This window comes from Montipora capricornis, chromosome 1 (assembly GCF_036669925.1).
Source record: "Montipora capricornis isolate CH-2021 chromosome 1, ASM3666992v2, whole genome shotgun sequence".
Taxonomy (NCBI): domain Eukaryota; kingdom Metazoa; phylum Cnidaria; class Anthozoa; order Scleractinia; family Acroporidae; genus Montipora; species Montipora capricornis.
This window is the reverse complement of record NC_090883.1, coordinates 53931330-53948648: the sequence shown is the minus strand read 5'-3', so window position 1 is coordinate 53948648 and position 17319 is coordinate 53931330. Positions and strand designations below refer to the sequence as shown.

At 41.0% G+C, this 17319-nt stretch overlaps 1 protein-coding gene across 1 annotated transcript in view; it reads right to left on the bottom strand.

The window, feature by feature from the left end:
- Positions 1 to 2125: 2125 nt before the first annotated feature.
- Positions 2126 to 17319, bottom strand: part of LOC138050190 (keratin, type II cytoskeletal I-like) — a 282906-nt gene continuing 267712 nt past the window's right edge. Inside the window, exons 2-4 of the mRNA XM_068896651.1 lie at positions 12532 to 12829; positions 3422 to 4032; positions 2126 to 2258 (exon numbers count right to left, since the gene is read on the bottom strand). Coding sequence (XP_068752752.1) covers positions 3422 to 4032; positions 12532 to 12802 — 882 coding nt within the window. The 5' untranslated portion in view covers positions 12803 to 12829 and the 3' untranslated portion in view covers positions 2126 to 2258. The remainder of the gene's footprint in view (positions 2259 to 3421; positions 4033 to 12531; positions 12830 to 17319) is intronic.

Genomic DNA, 17319 nt, shown 5'->3' with positions numbered 1-17319 from the left:
CAATGTTAATTCAATATTTCGACGAGCCGATTTTCCGCAATTTGCCTTTATTCCAATGTTTGTCCCCCAGCATAACACATGGCTACTTTGCATGACAATTTGAAAACCAACATGGCGGCTATCGTGAATATGGGCTATTCATCAATCGCTTAGGGAAGAAAACTATCAAAAGCTCTCGAAACTGATGTATTTACGAAATTGAAATCACTAAACAGGTATAGGGAATAGTAAAAAAGCGCTATAAATGAATAGGTCTATGAACTGGTTCAGCGCCTATAGATGATCAAAAGATCAAATCTATTTTTCTTTGGATTCAAAACTATGTTAACTATACACTAAGTGACCCAAGTTTTAAGCCTTGATTTCAAAAAGACACCTGTTTATTTTGTCTGGAATTTTCCTATTTGATGGTCGACCATTACTTACTTTTAAATCTTGAGAGAGTTGGATACAGGAGAAAATGACGTCAAAGACTCAATAGTTTAAGAATGCAATGCGTTTGTACGTGGTTGAATTAATATGAAGGAGGGGAGTTTCGGGCTTTCAGACTTTTAAACCCGTGTTTTGCACACATAATAAGCTGCGTTTACACGCTGAAATTTTATAAGCGAGTGAGTAAATGACGTCACTTTTCCTTAGATCCAACACTCTGAGGTCCAATCAGTCAGTTTGGAACGTAAGTAATGGCGGACCGTGAAATCCAGAACTTACACTCCAAGTAAACAGCCTTTGGCTAAAAATCAAAGCCCAAAATTTTGCCAGTCAAGTGTTAAGCAATCTTATTATATGGCAAAGCCAGTCTTAGGCAAATCCGAGCATTCTGATTGTTTCTTTCTCGGGCGGGATTTTGCAGTACGGACCATTTCCATGGAAACGGTCCAAGCCGTCCAACGCCGGCAAATTCTAAATTTGCGTGCAACCAAAACTGCGAGAGAAAATGTAAATATTGTCATTCTTCACAGCGAAACTACCAGAGAAAGCTAAAATGATTGAAATTTTACCGAGATTTTAAAGATGGAACATTCTCTGAGCGAGTTTTATAAGATCTGGAAACTTTTGATGCAGAAACTGAAACAGCCATCACCGAAAGCCAGGAGGTCATAGACGATTTTATCAACCAACAGGAAACTCATAGTCTAGCGGTACATGCATGGAAGCTAATGGTAAGAAAATGAGAAAATTCAAAGCTCATACCCGCGTCCGAGCTTGAGCAACCACCTTTTGTCAATTTTTCTTTTGAACGCACGCAGGAAAAACGGAGACAAATACGAGACAGCGACAGTTTCCAGTTTTCAGCGCAGTATACAGCCATACTTAAGGCCCCGTCCACATCAGTGTTCACGTATCCGGATGGTTTTGAATCCCCAACTTTTTCTTTCCAGATGAGTACGCTTTCCGTCCACACGTATCCGGTGAATTCGCTGACGAATTCGGAACTTTTTGAATACGCTCTCCAGAGTGGATATTTTTGAATCCGATATGAATCCGGAACCGTGTGGAAGCCAAATCCGGAACTTTTTTCTCCGGATGACGTAACAAGATCGAGCCCGGTTCCTTGCCGTGAAATCAGTTCTCAAGATGGCTGCCGAGGACTTCATGGCGCATGCTTTGTCACCTCTGTTTCCTTGAGGAGTTCTGAGCACTAGAGTGAATCAGGATACGTTTCGGATACGTGTGGACGGACACTTAAAGGGCGGAGGCCCTTTAAGAAACCGAGTGCCATATAATAAACAACTTACTAACATCACTTGCTCGGGACGGTACTGGGGAATATTGGCCCTCGTTCGTGACAGTACCCACTTCGCTGCACTTGGCCCACACTGCCACGACCTTGGGCCAATATCCCTCAGTATAGCCTGCGAACGCAAACGTATAACCGGCGGTTGTTAAGAGAAACGACCGCCGGAAATACGTCTGCGTTCGCATGCTATTCCCAGTACGGCCCTCGTGCTCGGTTAGTAAGCGGTTAATACTTTCAAAATCTGAAAAAGAAAAGGAAGTGGTTTTTTGATCATAGTAGCACGTTAGAGTTCTTGCCCATCTGAAAAATCCTGAAGTACAGCATTTCCTAATCTGATAATGTCCATCATATCGTTGTTCTTGATTTTCTAGCAGATCTGCCGCCTTCCTTTGATAACCAGATGTGTTTGCGATTATTCGTGAAGATGATGCGTCAGTGCTTCCAGTGTTTACCCAAGTTGATGTTAACGCGAAGAGAACTCCATGTTTGTCTTCGTTGTTGTTAACGTTCAGGACCCCTGTATCAATGTGGAAAGGAAAAGAACATTAATGGGAGCTACTTCCAAACTCCTTCGCGCGCTAATTTGCATCATAAAAAGACGTCCGAGTTCGAGTCAGGCATTTTATTCTGAACATTTGCTTCAACATACGTTCGATTTTGTTGCACAGCGATAATGAAACCGTTTTCAATCGTGTTGAAACATGTTGAAACGAAGTTGAACCGATGTTGAATGAGTTTCAAAGCGCGTTGAAACGGTTTGCCCACCCCAGCAGTCAACATCGTGCAACAAAATCGAAAGGATGTTGAAGCAAATTCTAAAGCCGTTTGCCCGAGTTGTTTTTTTTTTTAATCGAAATGAGAAAATGTTTGCATAAGAATATAGCGCAGTAGACCAATTCGGGTAACTCAATGTAGTACCCACTTCAAATCTCTAGGGGTTAAGATGCTTTCAGATGCTCTAGGGGTTAAGATGCATGATACTGTAGCATTGACATTTAAATGAAATGGTAACACTTGGAACAAAACGTTTTATTCCCAAAGGATTTGAATTGGGTACAACATTGAGTTAGCCGAATTGGTCTATTCCCTCAGGATTAGTTTAAGACACGGACATTGCAACTTTGACGTCTTTTCAAGAGACTCAGCGTTTATTCGGAGACGGCCTCCGTTAAAGAAGAGTCTTAAGGACGGAAAGAAGCGAATGAACGTTTTCGCAATTTCATCGCAGAAATATCGTTTTATACTGAGACTGAATCATTTTTAACGCAACATTCTGGTTTCTAATCAGTCCGATTCTTTCCATCAGCGTTGAGAATAACAAATAGTCTGGATGGTTTTAAAACTGCGAGCAGCTGTAGCATTCAGTTGCTCAATTCAGACATTTCATTGGTCAATTCAATTCGGCAATCCAAGCATTCAATTCGTTATTTAACCATTCAATTAGGCAATTCAAACATTCAATTCGTTAATCAAATATTTTGTTCCGAATTGAATAAATTGCAAGATAGAATGCTTGAATTGAAGGTTTGGTTCAGAACAAGTTTGAATTTTGGCCGGGATGGATAGCCATACTGGGCAAGCACTAGAAGTTAATTGTGCGTGATGTTGAAAGGGTGTCGCTATGTTTTTGGTTTTTCAGGCGATATACATGTACAATGCAATATAAATATATAAACATACTTAATCTGTGTCACTTCTTCGAGGGTGGAGCAAATCCACACTACGTCTTTGCATAATCCGCTGACCCTCTAATTCCCCATTACCCGTGTGCTTATCGTGATTATGGCGTTCATTTTGTAAGCTATCAATCTGCTCCATAATTTCCTTTTCTTCCTCGCTGACTGCTGCCAAATTTCCTGTATCTTCCTTCACCTTCTCTTTTTCACTCGCCAGATTCTGATTTGTTTGCCCCAACTGTTCTGATATATTCTTTAATGCCGCTTGTCCTGTTGCTAGCAGTTTGGTAATCTCACTGATTTCGGTTATTTTCTGATTTATCGTGTCCCTTAGCTTTTCGTTCTTCAGTTGGAGATCTTTTATCGCTTGAACGTGTTTCGTACTCTCTTCTGCAACCCGCTCAGACTGGTCTGCCAGACTTTTCTTCAAGATTTGAAGATCTTCCTGTAAGGTTTGTTTTTCTTGTTCATGATCTTGACTTATCTCTTCAATTCTCTTGCTCATTTTCAGAACTTCCTTATCCAAAATTAGGTTCTCTTCTGTGATTGAATCCCTGTCACTTGTTACGAAGTAAAGCTCTTCTTCCAGTTCCACGCAGCGAGAGCAAGACCCATCTGCAAGATGTAAAAGAAACATCACCACCCTTCATCCATACGTCATCCTCGAAAACCCAATCCAAGGGGAAGCAAATCGAGGCGGATGAAACACAGCAACCTCGTTCCCAGGGTCTATCATCTCCCCACCCCAGAGGGAGCGAGGGAAGAAAGACCCTAGTTCAGGCTGGCCACGTGTCTTAGTGACACAAAAATGTATTCTTTTTCACATATTGCCAGCGCTGCACTTTGGCAATTTTTCCACCTTGGGATGGGTCCACACTTTTCCGAATATTGTCGTCGCTGGTGCTTGTGACAGCCCAAACGAAGCTTAAAGCCTTGGCTGGAGCTTAGGTAGATCAGCCGCCATGTTTTTCAGCAATCTTCAATGTTCTATTTCGGATAGCAGCTATTGAAATTTTAATCCTAAGCCAAAACAAGTAAATTGCTTGGAAACAGTTTATTATTGTAGAAACGGGGTTGCTGTTTTGCCTGCGGGGTACGGAAAATACATTATTTTTCTCCTATTGCCAGTGCCGCTGTTTGGTAGCATTGTAAATAAGAACTCTCATAAGTTAATGAACTTACTACCACCGAAGACCAACTCCTATAGTAGTGGGTTGAGAAAGAAAAGGACCTTTCAGTTACCAAGCCTTAAGACCAATCGTACCAGAAATTCTTTCGTTTTTAACTATGCTGGTAGATACTATAATTAACTTGCCAAAAGGAACAAGCTTAATCTATCTTCTTATTGTGAATGAATGAATGGTTTATTAGATTTATGCATATTTATATATTTTAGATTATTGTATATTAGTTTTTTATCTTATATTTTATATTGTACACGTCATTCAGTCTCACAACTGCGAGTTGTTCTTTTAATAAACGATTTATCTATCTATCTATCTATCTATCTATCTATCTATCTATCTATCTATCTATCTATCTAATCTTTCCCTTTTGTTGGGAGCTCAGGAATTTACGACCGTGGCTTCCCGTTCCTGTGGTTTTTTTTTTTGTCATCTCCCAGACTCCCACTTGACCAGCCTGAACCAGGGTCTTTATTCCCTCGTTCCCTTTGGGGTGGGGAGATGAAAGACTATTGGAACGAGGTTGAGTTTTCAGGATCAGACGAAAGATTAGAGGCTCTGTACTGGGAAACACACCATTTCCAAATGAATGAAAGGGTTCGTTTCTGAAAAAAAACTGCGGGTGCTGCAGCGGTGGGGAATGAAACAATTTTTTTTCCATCAAATGAGTATAAAATGGTAAAGAAAGAAAGATTTGTGAGCTTACCAGTTTCGAGAGTTAACCCTCCGTCAGAGCAAATTAAGGAATCGCAGGTTGTTAGTGATTTGTGGAGCCGGGATATAGAGGATCTTTGCCATTGGTGGCACCATGGTGGCGTGAATACACGGATAAATTAAAGGAAAACGCTCATTCTGCAGGCATTAAGAGTGAAGTGGTCACAGTGGTGATAGGTCACTCGTGTTGAAAAATATTTCACTCGTTCGCTTCGCTCACTCGTGAAATATTTTTCAACACTCGAAGAGAAATTTCGTATCTCCGCGCGGCCATGTAATATCTGCAATAAGTGAAATGGACATGACCAAATGGTAAAACTTTACTAGAAATGTACAATGTGCCGAGGAACCAAGAGATGTCCCAGAATCAACAAAGTTCTCCGCTGAGCCAATGCTACGAGGATCTGAAAACATCCGATGGCCACCCAGGACTTTTAACTAAAAAGACCGTGAACTCCTTTAGCGAATACTGACGTCTTTCTATGTACTGTGCAGAGTTAATTGAGTTTCTTTGTCCATATTTGTTAGTACCATTTCAAGTAGCCAATCATCACGAACATAGTTTGTATACAAATAGGAAGAGTGTCATAATAGCATGTATTTACAATAGCTACAATAGCATGTATGACACATTTGCTGTTGTAGCAGCCTATGGACCTTTCAACGGTTTAAATATGCGTATCGAGTTGTGAAACGATGTTGGGAAGCTCACTTTTTGGCTCTGGCCATCCCTTCTGAATCGCGGCCTTTAATTTTTTTCGTCCATTTCGGCATTTCGTTGAATCCGCTGTAGTCTTGCTAGTGATACAGGCAAATATACTTTATCATGTTGATAGTCTCAAATTCTGATTCCTTTCTTTCTCTAGCTGGAAGAAAGGCTCTTGTAAGAGTGTCTGCTAGGAACACGGCTATCAAAAAATCTTACTGTACGGTGAACTGAGAGACGGTGCAAGATTCGTAGGAGGACAAAATTTACGGTAGTGTAAGGATACGTTGAAGAAGAAGTCTGAAAATAGCAAATGTGCCAGTGGATGACTCGGAAGTATATAAGCGGAAGAAATGGAAGAAAGTAATCTACCAATTGACAGAGGTTATAGATATTAAGCGAGAAGAAGAGTACCAGAATCGACATTACACTTGGCATGGGATCTTAAAGTCAACCATAGTGTTGAATAGATGTGGAAGAAATTTCTTATCGAATGCCGGCTTGGCATCGTCTGCGATGGACAGCCTACCGGTACATATGCTAGGAACATCTTTTTTCCATAATAATAACATAATAATAACTTTATTTATCGAGCTTGGGAAAAATATAAGTAGATTTACATGTAAAATATACATATATCAAAAAGCATGAATTAAGATTTTTAAGGCGATTCCTTAGTAATAGAAGTTGTCGTAAGATTTTCTTTAAACGCTTCTCGATTTTTCCCTACATTATGGTGATTCGAAACTTTGTGCAATTGAAAAAATACGTCACCAAGCTCGTTTGCGAGATATAACTTGCTCAAGTTACTCATTTAATCATTGCGACTTCATCTATTAAGGACAAGTTTGCTCCATCGGTTCACGCTACGTTTTTCAGGAACAGGAAGCACAGCTTTGACGTAATTCTTAAAATGAAAAATCAGGTGTATTGTGTTGTTCAAAAGGAATAATTGAATGTCTGTTTTATGGCACGGGCACACGTCTTGAAAAGGCACTGACTACAAATATTCCTCGGGTGCTACGAATACTTTTTTCCCTGTAACGTTTTTTGCTAAGTAATTTTTTTTTCAATTTACGGCACAAAGAGGAGTAAGAGAATAAAATTATGCCAAAAAAAAGATAGGTCACCAACCTCGTTAACGAAAAAACAGAGAGCAACCCAAGCTCGACCCTTTCGACAACACGTCTCCCCGATGGCGCGGTTTCACTTTCACTCTCGGACTGAAATGACACTTAAGCATCATCAAGGCTATCACTCGACTTTTTGTTTTTGCGTGGGTCTAAATAGGGTCTTGTTTTGCTCTCTACTGCTGTGCTCTAAAAACGGCCATTCTTTTTTCTAGCGACCTTTCCCGCACGAAAGGTCGCCATTTTGAAATGCTTTTGGCCACGTTCGATATATCAATATTCACACATGGCTACGAGTCTTGTTGCTCTAGGTATAAATAAGTTCATATGTCTTTTATTGCCTGATCTTGGTATTTTTACATTAATTTCTTGATTTGTTCTAAGGCTATAGTTCCTATTTGCATGTGTACTATAAATACTTGATTAGGGTGTTCAGCAGTGTTCAATGTTCTTTCAAGTTCTCGTTTTGTGTATTGTGATCGTCTTTCATCCAATGATAATAGGGTTGATCTTGCAGCACCAATGATGTCCAGGCACTGACCAGACTACTGTTTTGTACTCCTTGGAGGTCATCTGCAAGGTATTCGGACAGTCCGCCCCAAACCGGTGACGCATATTCCAAGAGAGGACGAATTTTAGAACAGTAAGTAGTCAAGCCGACTTCCAATGGCATACCTGCTTTTCGTAGATAGTTAAGTCTTTTGTTTGCCTTTTTGACAGTTTGTTCAATGTGGTATTTCCATTTGGCGATTTCTGGAAAGAGGTCTACAAATCCTTCGTCTTTGTTGGATTCAACATCATCTTGTTTTCTATTGACCAGCTCTGAATACCGTCAAGCACTTTATGCAGGTTAGATTCACTATCGTTTGGGATACATTCAAACACGGCACAGTCATCTGCATATTTACACATCATTCCTCGTTCAAGAAGTTCCTCTGGTATGGAATCATGAAAGTCGTCGATAAAGATGTTAAATAATAGCGGTGGTATTACAGAGCCTTGTGGAACTCCTGCCGGACATGCTTTAGATGTTGATAGTAAACCCGAAAGCTTTACTTGTTGGGATCTACTTTCCAGGAAGCTTTGGATCCAGAGCCAAACCTCTAGGTCATACTCCTGTAAGCGAATAATGATTCCTTGCAATCTCCTTAGGGCACGATGTAAAGGTTTCTTCAAAATGGGCTGCAGGGTCTTGTGGTCGCTGAAGTCTAAACTTCTCCATGGCAAAAACGACTGCTAACATCTCCTTCCCGATCTGTGCTTATCGAGCCTCAGGTTTAGTCAACGCTCTACTTGCATAGGCAATTTGGTTGTCCAATTTGAATCAGGGCCGCCAGGATCGGAGCCCATGAGTAGGAGTTTGCCTCTCCCCCACACAAGCCCTGTGAGTCAACCTTTGCTCGTATCTTTCTATTCTTAGAACACCACAAGTGCTTGGGCTCTGCACGCACTGTTTAAAATGGCCAATCAGAATAGAGATATTTTGAAGCGAAGACAAAAGTATCAAAAGTAATGCATGCAAATTGTGCAAATTGACGTAAATTGATGTAAATGTGAGCCTCCAGCTAAAGGGACTTAACGGGGTTTGAACCCATGACCTTTATGCCCATCTGCTCAGACTTCTGAATGAAATGATTCAGGTTTCTAATCGCGCTCAGCTTCGCGCTTGCCATAAATGAGTACGTCATCAGCATTGCATATCACAGACCCTGTAATTCCTGGTGAAGGTGCTAGCTATACTGAAATATCTCGCTACTTGCAGGCCATAAGGTGAAAATAATAATACTAATTGACAGTGCTAATCACCCTTTACTTGCAGTATTGAGGACTGAATTGCGAAGGGCACGATATCGGGCTGAAAGCATACAAAGGCGCCTCTGGTTGCCGCTATGCAGTCCATGTTTGATGTCGGAGCACAGCACCGCAGCTAGATGTTAATTAGCTGCGAGTCGATTTTGGTGAGGGGGGAAAACCGGAGTACCCGGAGAAAAACCCTCGAGTCAGGTTGAGATCGACTGAAACTCAGCCGACATGCAGGCCGGGGCCAGAGTTGAACCCTGGTCGCGGTGGTGGGAGGCTCGATAGATAACCACTAAGCCACCTTGACTCCAAAGGTGGCAACGGCATAATATTGCAAAATCTTTAAAGCCATAAGATGGCTAAGGTTGTCAGGAGACTTGACTCGTCATCTAATTCCAGATGTCAAAAGGCAGAAGCCAGGTCAACTTTAGTTACACTCGAGCGTCAGCTGAATCCGAGAGAAAGTCATTAATGACAGGTATTTGGTTACTTTCTCTTTTTAGAGCAGCATTCAACGGCTTCGGATCAATGTAGACCCTAAGCGCACCAGACTTCTTAACTGCAACCATCAACTGGCTTACCCACTCAGTCTGCTGGTCAACAGGAGTGATAACCTTGAGATCGTGCAATCTTTTAAGCTCCGCCATGAATTTTTCTCTGGACCCATCTTCTCTGCAGCATTTAATCCTAACAACGGAGTTTAGTGCTCTTCGACAACAAGGAGCCTCACTTTACTCTTCGAGTTGTTTCGGGGGTTCCCAACTGGGAGAGCGTACATTCCCATAAGCTTGACCTTGGTGCCATTCCACGTGACCAGGGACTGGAAACAAGGAGACGGCTTGAACTCTAACCACACTAATTTCTTCAAGCTCTTCACAGCTCTCATTTGCATAAAGGGTCCCGGATGTCTTTTTACATCTCCTGGCAAAGTGATTCTCCTCGTTGAGCCTTCAGTACAGACTTTACCCAAGGTGGCAAGGAACCGTTTTCTATCCGAGGCATGCTCATAACCACAGAATTTCTTGTGTCGCGCTTATCTCGTCAAGTGAGGGAAAGTCTTATTTTGGGTTTCCTTACTCAAACGATGACCATTCAAATTTGAAATGGGAATTGTCTCCGTCTGTTTTACAGATCTAGATCAATCTGGCGTAGAGCAACAGTGATTTAAAGATCGTGGATGCGCTTCCCAACCTGGTCAGAGTTTTACTTGAGTGGTCCATTTCTACGTCAAGGGATAACGTTCAGATGGATTCGATGGGTTAAGGTGGCTCCATATGGTTCAGTTAGCGGTTCTTTTGGTGCGCGCTATTAGCCGCTTTCCACGGGAAATTTCGCTTTGCTCGTAATCGCACCTCTCTCAAGTCTATGTAAATAAACTTCTAAAATACTCTCTAAAGATAGGTTGTTTACATTGTTTAGTTTGCTTTTCTTCCATTTCCTTCGGTGAAAATTTCCTAAACTTTGACATTACATCACATTTGTCCAGAGGAATCTTCTGAGTGCCAAAAAATAGGGGTTACAAAGGTAATTCCGTCGCTTTTAGTCGCTTTTAGCGAATTTGTATTTTTTTAGCTCCAGCACATTCTAAAATCATTTCAATCAGCTGAGACACCCCTTACTGGATATAACTTGATCTCAAGATTGACCGGCCCCTTACTGGCTTGATAGCACAGTTGCAAGAGCAAATGCAGCGCCGCAAACGCAGGGTGTTCTCGTTCAAGCCTGGATCCGGATGTTTCCATGCTAGATAAAAACCTTTTCAGTTTCTTGTCTAACTGCAGTGATGATCTTAAAATTCTTACTTACCTGTATGTCCATTCCGCAGTTAAAGTAAGAAGATTTTCATATATTTTAAAATAAGTTTTGAATTTGAAATCAGTAGGGAAGAAAGTATAATGATCGTTTATGATGTGAGCAACCGTCATAAATAGATAGCAGCACTTATCAGTCAGGGGGGCAAAGCTGTTTTACCCATTAAGGCCAGTTTTGAAGTTAGTTTTGCTAACTAATTGTGATATGTTCAGACAAAAAGTGTCATGCTCCAGAAAAAGCTACCGGTCAACTAAAGAGTACTCATGACAAACCCCACGTCAGACGATGAATACCTGAACTTTGTTGAAATGTCCTTTCTTAACGAGATGATTACAGGTTGGAAACTCAAGAAAAGCTTCAGACGAGAAGGTACATTTTACCATCTGGTAAATTTGCTTTCAAGGGATTGTGCAACGAGCCCTGTGCCTTAACTGAAACATGCAAAGAAATATCATTCTAGCCTTAGACAAGAGTGTGCTGCAGAGGATTCGAATCAACCTCGTTCCCAGGGTCTTTCTTCTCTGCCTCCTTCGAGGTTGGATTCTAATAAGCTTTTCAGGGTTGTCGACCCCGGCCACTCTGCAAGGGACGATCAGACAATTTACTTCAGCCTCACGTCAGTGAAAATCAGTGGCTTTGGGCGAGATCTAATGCTGAACAATTTCACTTATCAAAGAGGCCATTAAAAGTTTCGATGTGTAACCTCCCGCCCTGCGATCCCCTCTCTTGATAGTTGCGCTTACCCCCCCCCCCCCCCCCCCACTTTTTGCGGGGTAAAAACACAAAACATCTCGGTTTATGCCTTCCGTGAAACCCTTATGGAAGCGCTTGCAGCGCAGGCTATGTTGAGCCCTGCTGCTCGCATTAGTTGTCCCATTCCTCGGTGTTCTCATATCACACCGATTCTAAAAGAAGGAAAACTAATTTCTACTTAGATCAAATTTTGTCATATTCCGCCCTTCTAGTACAGCTACATAACAAGAAACCTTGCCTAAAGTTATAGTTATCTGCACTGTGCTCAGGAAGTTAATCGCGTGACTATGGAACTTATCATAGTGGTATTCTAGGTGCTGCCGTTATCTTTTCTTAAAATTAATATATACCAAAAAGAAGAGGCTGCAGATAGCCTACACTTTGCTCGAAGGTATTTTAGCCGATTTCCTTTAGAGTTCACAGTATTTCAGTGATTACCTTGGTCAATACCTAGTTCAATTTCGTTGTCTAAAGTCCAAACTCCAAAGTCCACCTTCCGTGACCCAACCATATGGTTAAGTGCCACCGTAAAATTCTTGGTTTTCACATGACGTCACGACCGCCATGTTGGTGCCCAAAACAAAGAAAAGGCGGCCATGTTGGTGCCCCGACCAAGTCCTCCGGGAATTTAACTCTATTATTATGCAAACGCTTCCTTTTGTTTTCGTTGAAAAACATGGCTGTTGATCACGTGAGTGAAAACCAGCAATAGTTCTTCACATTTAAAGTTAAAGGCGTTAGTTCCAATAAAAACCAGCAAACATATGCTTTACAAGTTTCTTCGTTGATATTTAATAAAAATATTTAATGCTTTAAAAAATACTTTACTCTCCTTTAAAGAGACCGTTATTTGCGCAAGGGAAACAAGTAGAACACTGTTGAAGCAGGTAAATCACGCATACAACGAGGACGGCCAAAAGATAGATGTGAACGACATGACTTTGCTCCCCCACTTCCCAAATAGTGTTGACCATTACTGAATATAGTTATTTGATAATTGTGATTTTAGTGTTACCTGTTTCTTGCTTTAAACAGCGAGCTATAAACTTCTGCTTTTCTTCTAAAGCTTTTATAAACGCGTCAAAAGCATCTGGCCCTCTCTTGGGTAACATATCTAACAGTTTGACAACCTTTTTCTCTACAGTAGGCTCCTGTTCTATTTCCTGACGGTCTGATTCGTCTAGAACGGTGTTCAAATATGGTAATAACTTCATGGGTTCCAGGTTTCTTATGAGGTAGCGCCGGTGATCGTCCAAGATTTTACGGTGCATTTCATCCATCTCCATATTGTGACAATTTGTTGGAAGTCTTTCCTGCGGCGAGAGGAGCAATTAGTTTCTCCTGCAATACCAAGTTGAAATTCTGTCCACAGACGTGTTACCGTAACTATGTACGTTCAAGAGTGGATAATCAGGAGTAGAAGAGACAAGGGAATCGAATATGCGCAGTTTATTTTACTTTTTCACCATGTGCCCCTGACGTCACAAAACAATTGGCCTTAGGAGAAAACAAAGTTGTGTTGCATAGGCATCAGAGTTCTTTTCAATGTCATTTGCAGAACAAAACTGGCTATTTTGACTGGAATCCCGTTCTGAATTAGCTTCTTCGACTCTTGTGTTGGCATACAAACAGATGCATGAAAGGGATCTCTCCTAGGTATGGGGCCATAGGTTCTGAAGACTGCCAAAAATTAAAAGAAGATACTATCGCTTGTTACAAAGTGGTGATGTCAGACTGTGTTCTTCTCGTTTTTGTCATTGATAGGGAGCTTAAGCATGCGCGTTTTTGAGACACGGACGGCAGCCGGAAGGCCGAGAACATTTCGCGTGCCAGAACAGTGGTGTCCCCAAGATTTTTATATTAATCGTCTCTAAAAGAGAAAAGATACTTAGCGATGTAAATGTGGTTGTGTGAAGACACGTTAAAAGGGAAAACAACTCACTTGCGGTTGCCGTACCCGTCGCAAAAAACGTGCGTGCTTGAGCTCCCTGTTATTACACAAACCGGGACCACTACCTAAGTAGTGGATAACTTTAAGACATTCCCTTCAAACCGTTTAAACCAGTTTGAGCCACCTAAAAAGACAATGAAGTTACAATGTTGTACAACTTTGAGGAAGCAAAACCTTTATTTTGTTTTATTTTATTTTTGTTTTTACAATACATTGCAATAGCATTGCAATACAGTACTACAGTGAGTGATTAAAAAAAAAAACAATTCTACGAGAACGTACTTTTACAACTTAAAACCAAATAACTGCCATTGGTTGAGATCAATTTGTCAATGTTACAGTTTGCAAGGACACATTAAAGCTACGCTAAGCGTTCATGTCCAACATTTTAGACACGATTTGTACAATATTTCTTTTCCAGCTCCCAGTGGCTTAATACCTCAATTGACAGAACAGTTCAAAGCAATCGGACGGCCATGGATACGAATCCTTTGCCAGTCTCGATTTCAAGTTCAGGCGTAAGTTTCTTATTTAACTGCGATGCTCTTTCTAATAGGCCTTATTCGCGATGACCGCCATGTTGGATTTGCTATTATCATGCAAATTAGCTACACACTTCTGAGGGGGCAAACAACACAAGTTCGAGAGGTTTTAACTAACATCTTAGCCACACAGATGATTTTTTCCACGTTCATTGAATGTTTTTCACCTAAGCAGTGAAATAGAATGATTACACAAGTTACTTCGATGTTTTTTTTAGTGAAAAATGAGGAGATAACGAAGTAGAAAGTCGAAATGTCAATGGCAATCAAAGATATTTAATTATTACAAATGGGACTTAATTCTAAATTCTAAAATGTACTTTTAGAAATTTCAATATTTCGTTGAGCCGATTTTCCGCAATTTGCCTTTTTTCGAATGTTTGCCCCCCCAGCAAAACACATGGCTAATTCGCATGACAATTTGAAAACCAGCATGGCGGCTATCGTGAATAAGGCCTATTGTCATCTCATGCCCATTCCACAGTTCAAATATATAAATTTCCAAATTTTCTAAATTAAACAATCAATAACCAATCTCTTTCCCAGAGCCTCCACCGGCAGAACGAACGCGGGAGGTTCTAGAATAATCCAAAACCAGAATAAAAAAACTCTGGTCCTGGTTGAATAACTGCGCGTGCGTGAAGGGAGGCGGTCAGGAATTAACAAAAACATCTGGAGTTCACCTTGCTATGAAAGAGCTTACTTTTCACTTGCGAGACAGTACACATGAGTATAAACACCTCCCCCAACCACTGCGGACAATAAAAAATAACCAGACGTTTTTTTCAATTACAACATATTTCGGAAATTCAAAATGCTGTTTAAACAAAAACTGGTAAATCGTAAAAAGATTTATTTCTAGATCATCTTCAATGTCGTATAGATAAAATTCCAGAAGAAGTTTATAATTTGAAAATGGAAGGAAATGAAACCGTTTTTCAACGGCCAACCAAATATGACATTTTTGAATTTGACCAGAATTTCTCTTCCCGACCGCTGGCCAAGGGAACGGTGACTCGTGAAACGAGATTGTAAATGCCCATATCTGCTCAATGCCACAGAAGATTCAACCTTGTTCCCAGGGCTTCTCTCCGCCGAAGAGGGAACCGGCGGGAGTAGAAACCCCATGGAAACGCCGCTTAAGCAGACTAGTCCCCTGCGCGCCCTTTTGCTCGTTGTCAGACTCTTCTGGTTGAACTTCGTCCCCTGAGGAGCCGGTTAGGAAGTAGAGCTTGAACGAGCTCGTCCCTTGTTCGGAATTTGGTCCGCCGCGTCTTTGCCATCCTGACACAAATCGTTGTCCTCTTGACGATGTCAATACACTCAGGCCAGACCAATTAAGACGCAGGTTTTGGTCGCGTATCGCCAGGACCCAGTCTCGTAAAGCAAGGATAAGTGACTCCGTAAGGAAGTCTAATATGAAACGGACGGGGATGCTCGTCGGAAATTTTGAATTTAACCCCTAAAAGAGACCATCTGGGCGTGGCTCAAGCTTTTTGTGACCCTGAAGGAGACCAATCTGGACGTGGCTTAAGCAAATTTTGACCCCTGAGAGAGACCGCTTAAAAACACACAAAATTTACCATAATCATCGAATGCTTTTATCTAAAAGTAGTTTTTAAAAGCATTGTCATAAATCTCAAGTTCTTCAATTCAACTCTGTGTTTCTTCGCGGAACCCTAAACGAGACGGCATGAGATATGTTGAATCACGCTTGATGAACGTTCCATCGCACTCTTGATTTTCCTTCCGTCATTATTGACTTCCTTCACGCCAATGACGATGCTTCTTCGCTTAAATGAACTCAAGGTTTCTGTGCGGTTCTTAAACAGTAAAAGGTGCATTTATTATGGACGTATCTATATTCAAAACGCTTGGGTATACACATTGTTGACAATAGAGCGAATGTTAATAACTTTTATCTGACTTTTCTCCTGGGAGCAACTGGAGAATTCAGTGCTACAAGGGCCAGCACATGCAAATTAGTTAGAAGCTTTTGTACAGCGAGACACGTACCAATTTATAGGAGCTTTTGTTATTCAATGATATGGAAATAAGTGGCCCTGTATGAAATGCTAACGAACTGCAAATAATTGTGAATAGTTTTATTAAATTTGTTCAAAATTAATAATTGTAACCACACACCCTTTGTGGAAATCAGCTCAGCTTTTAGGTATAATTATTAATGATAGGACAAGCGTGTATAAACAAAGTTTTACTTATCACTTCTGCATACAAAACAAAGCAGGGACCTTTAAGGAATCTTGCTTTAAGAACAAGCGAAATAAGGTAAGATTGACGAAAGTGGTCGAGAGCTTTAGTGTCCAATCTTACTTGTAAATATCACACACGAAACAAGATGTTATCCCTAGGACCGAATCACGGGCATTAAGTGATCACACTTGTTAGTCATTTTCGGCTTCGATTTGAATATTCTGTGCCTGTTAAGACACCCGCAAACGAGGAAACAATGTGGCGGAAACATTTTTGCGGAAGCATGTGTTTCCTCGTTTGCGACGCCAGAAAACATTTGTTGCGAAAGCAAAATTTGCTTCCCGAGAAGCAAAAATGTCTCTGAATTTGTTCAGAAGAATGTTGCTTCCTCAGCAAATGTTTCCTCTTTGAACACCGAGGAAACATTTCAGGAAACAATTTTTCCTCGTTTGCGGGCGCTTTCACGGATGGACACCATTACCTCTGATTGAAGTACAACGTTGCTGTTTATTTTAATCATGATTGGTCAAGAATACTTTGCCGGAGAAGTGGAGAGGGCGCTTTCTGTCAAATGTGGCAAATTTGCAAGAGTTGGATACAAAAGCAGCCTATATTATGCTCTGCTAAATATTCACGTGTGAACTGGATCGTGGCTATGTTTACGATTCTTCACTGGTTATGTTTACTAAGAGTGTTGCTTTGTAACAAAAGTTGAGGTTCACCCTGCAACCAGGTTGGCAATCAGACTTAGTTTGACCACTGTGGGGTTTAGCTAGAAAAAGGAACAATTCAAGGACCCAACGAAATAACTGTGGAGTGTCTTCATCAGCAATGAGAGTATCACAAGATTCCTTTTTTACATGCTCACCAATTTGGTAAAACAGGAAAGGGTACGCCGATGAAGGTGATTAGTTTCCTTTTCTTTTGAAGAAGCGAATGGACATCTTATTAACTTCTTTTGTTCGTCCACTACCATTTACACATTACACCGTTGTGATCTTTATCTCTAAAGATTGTTTGCTTCAATTCATCGCGGGTTATTTAAAGAAGATTTTGTTGATTTGACTAAGCTTGTTAGGTTAGCGTTAGGGTCCGG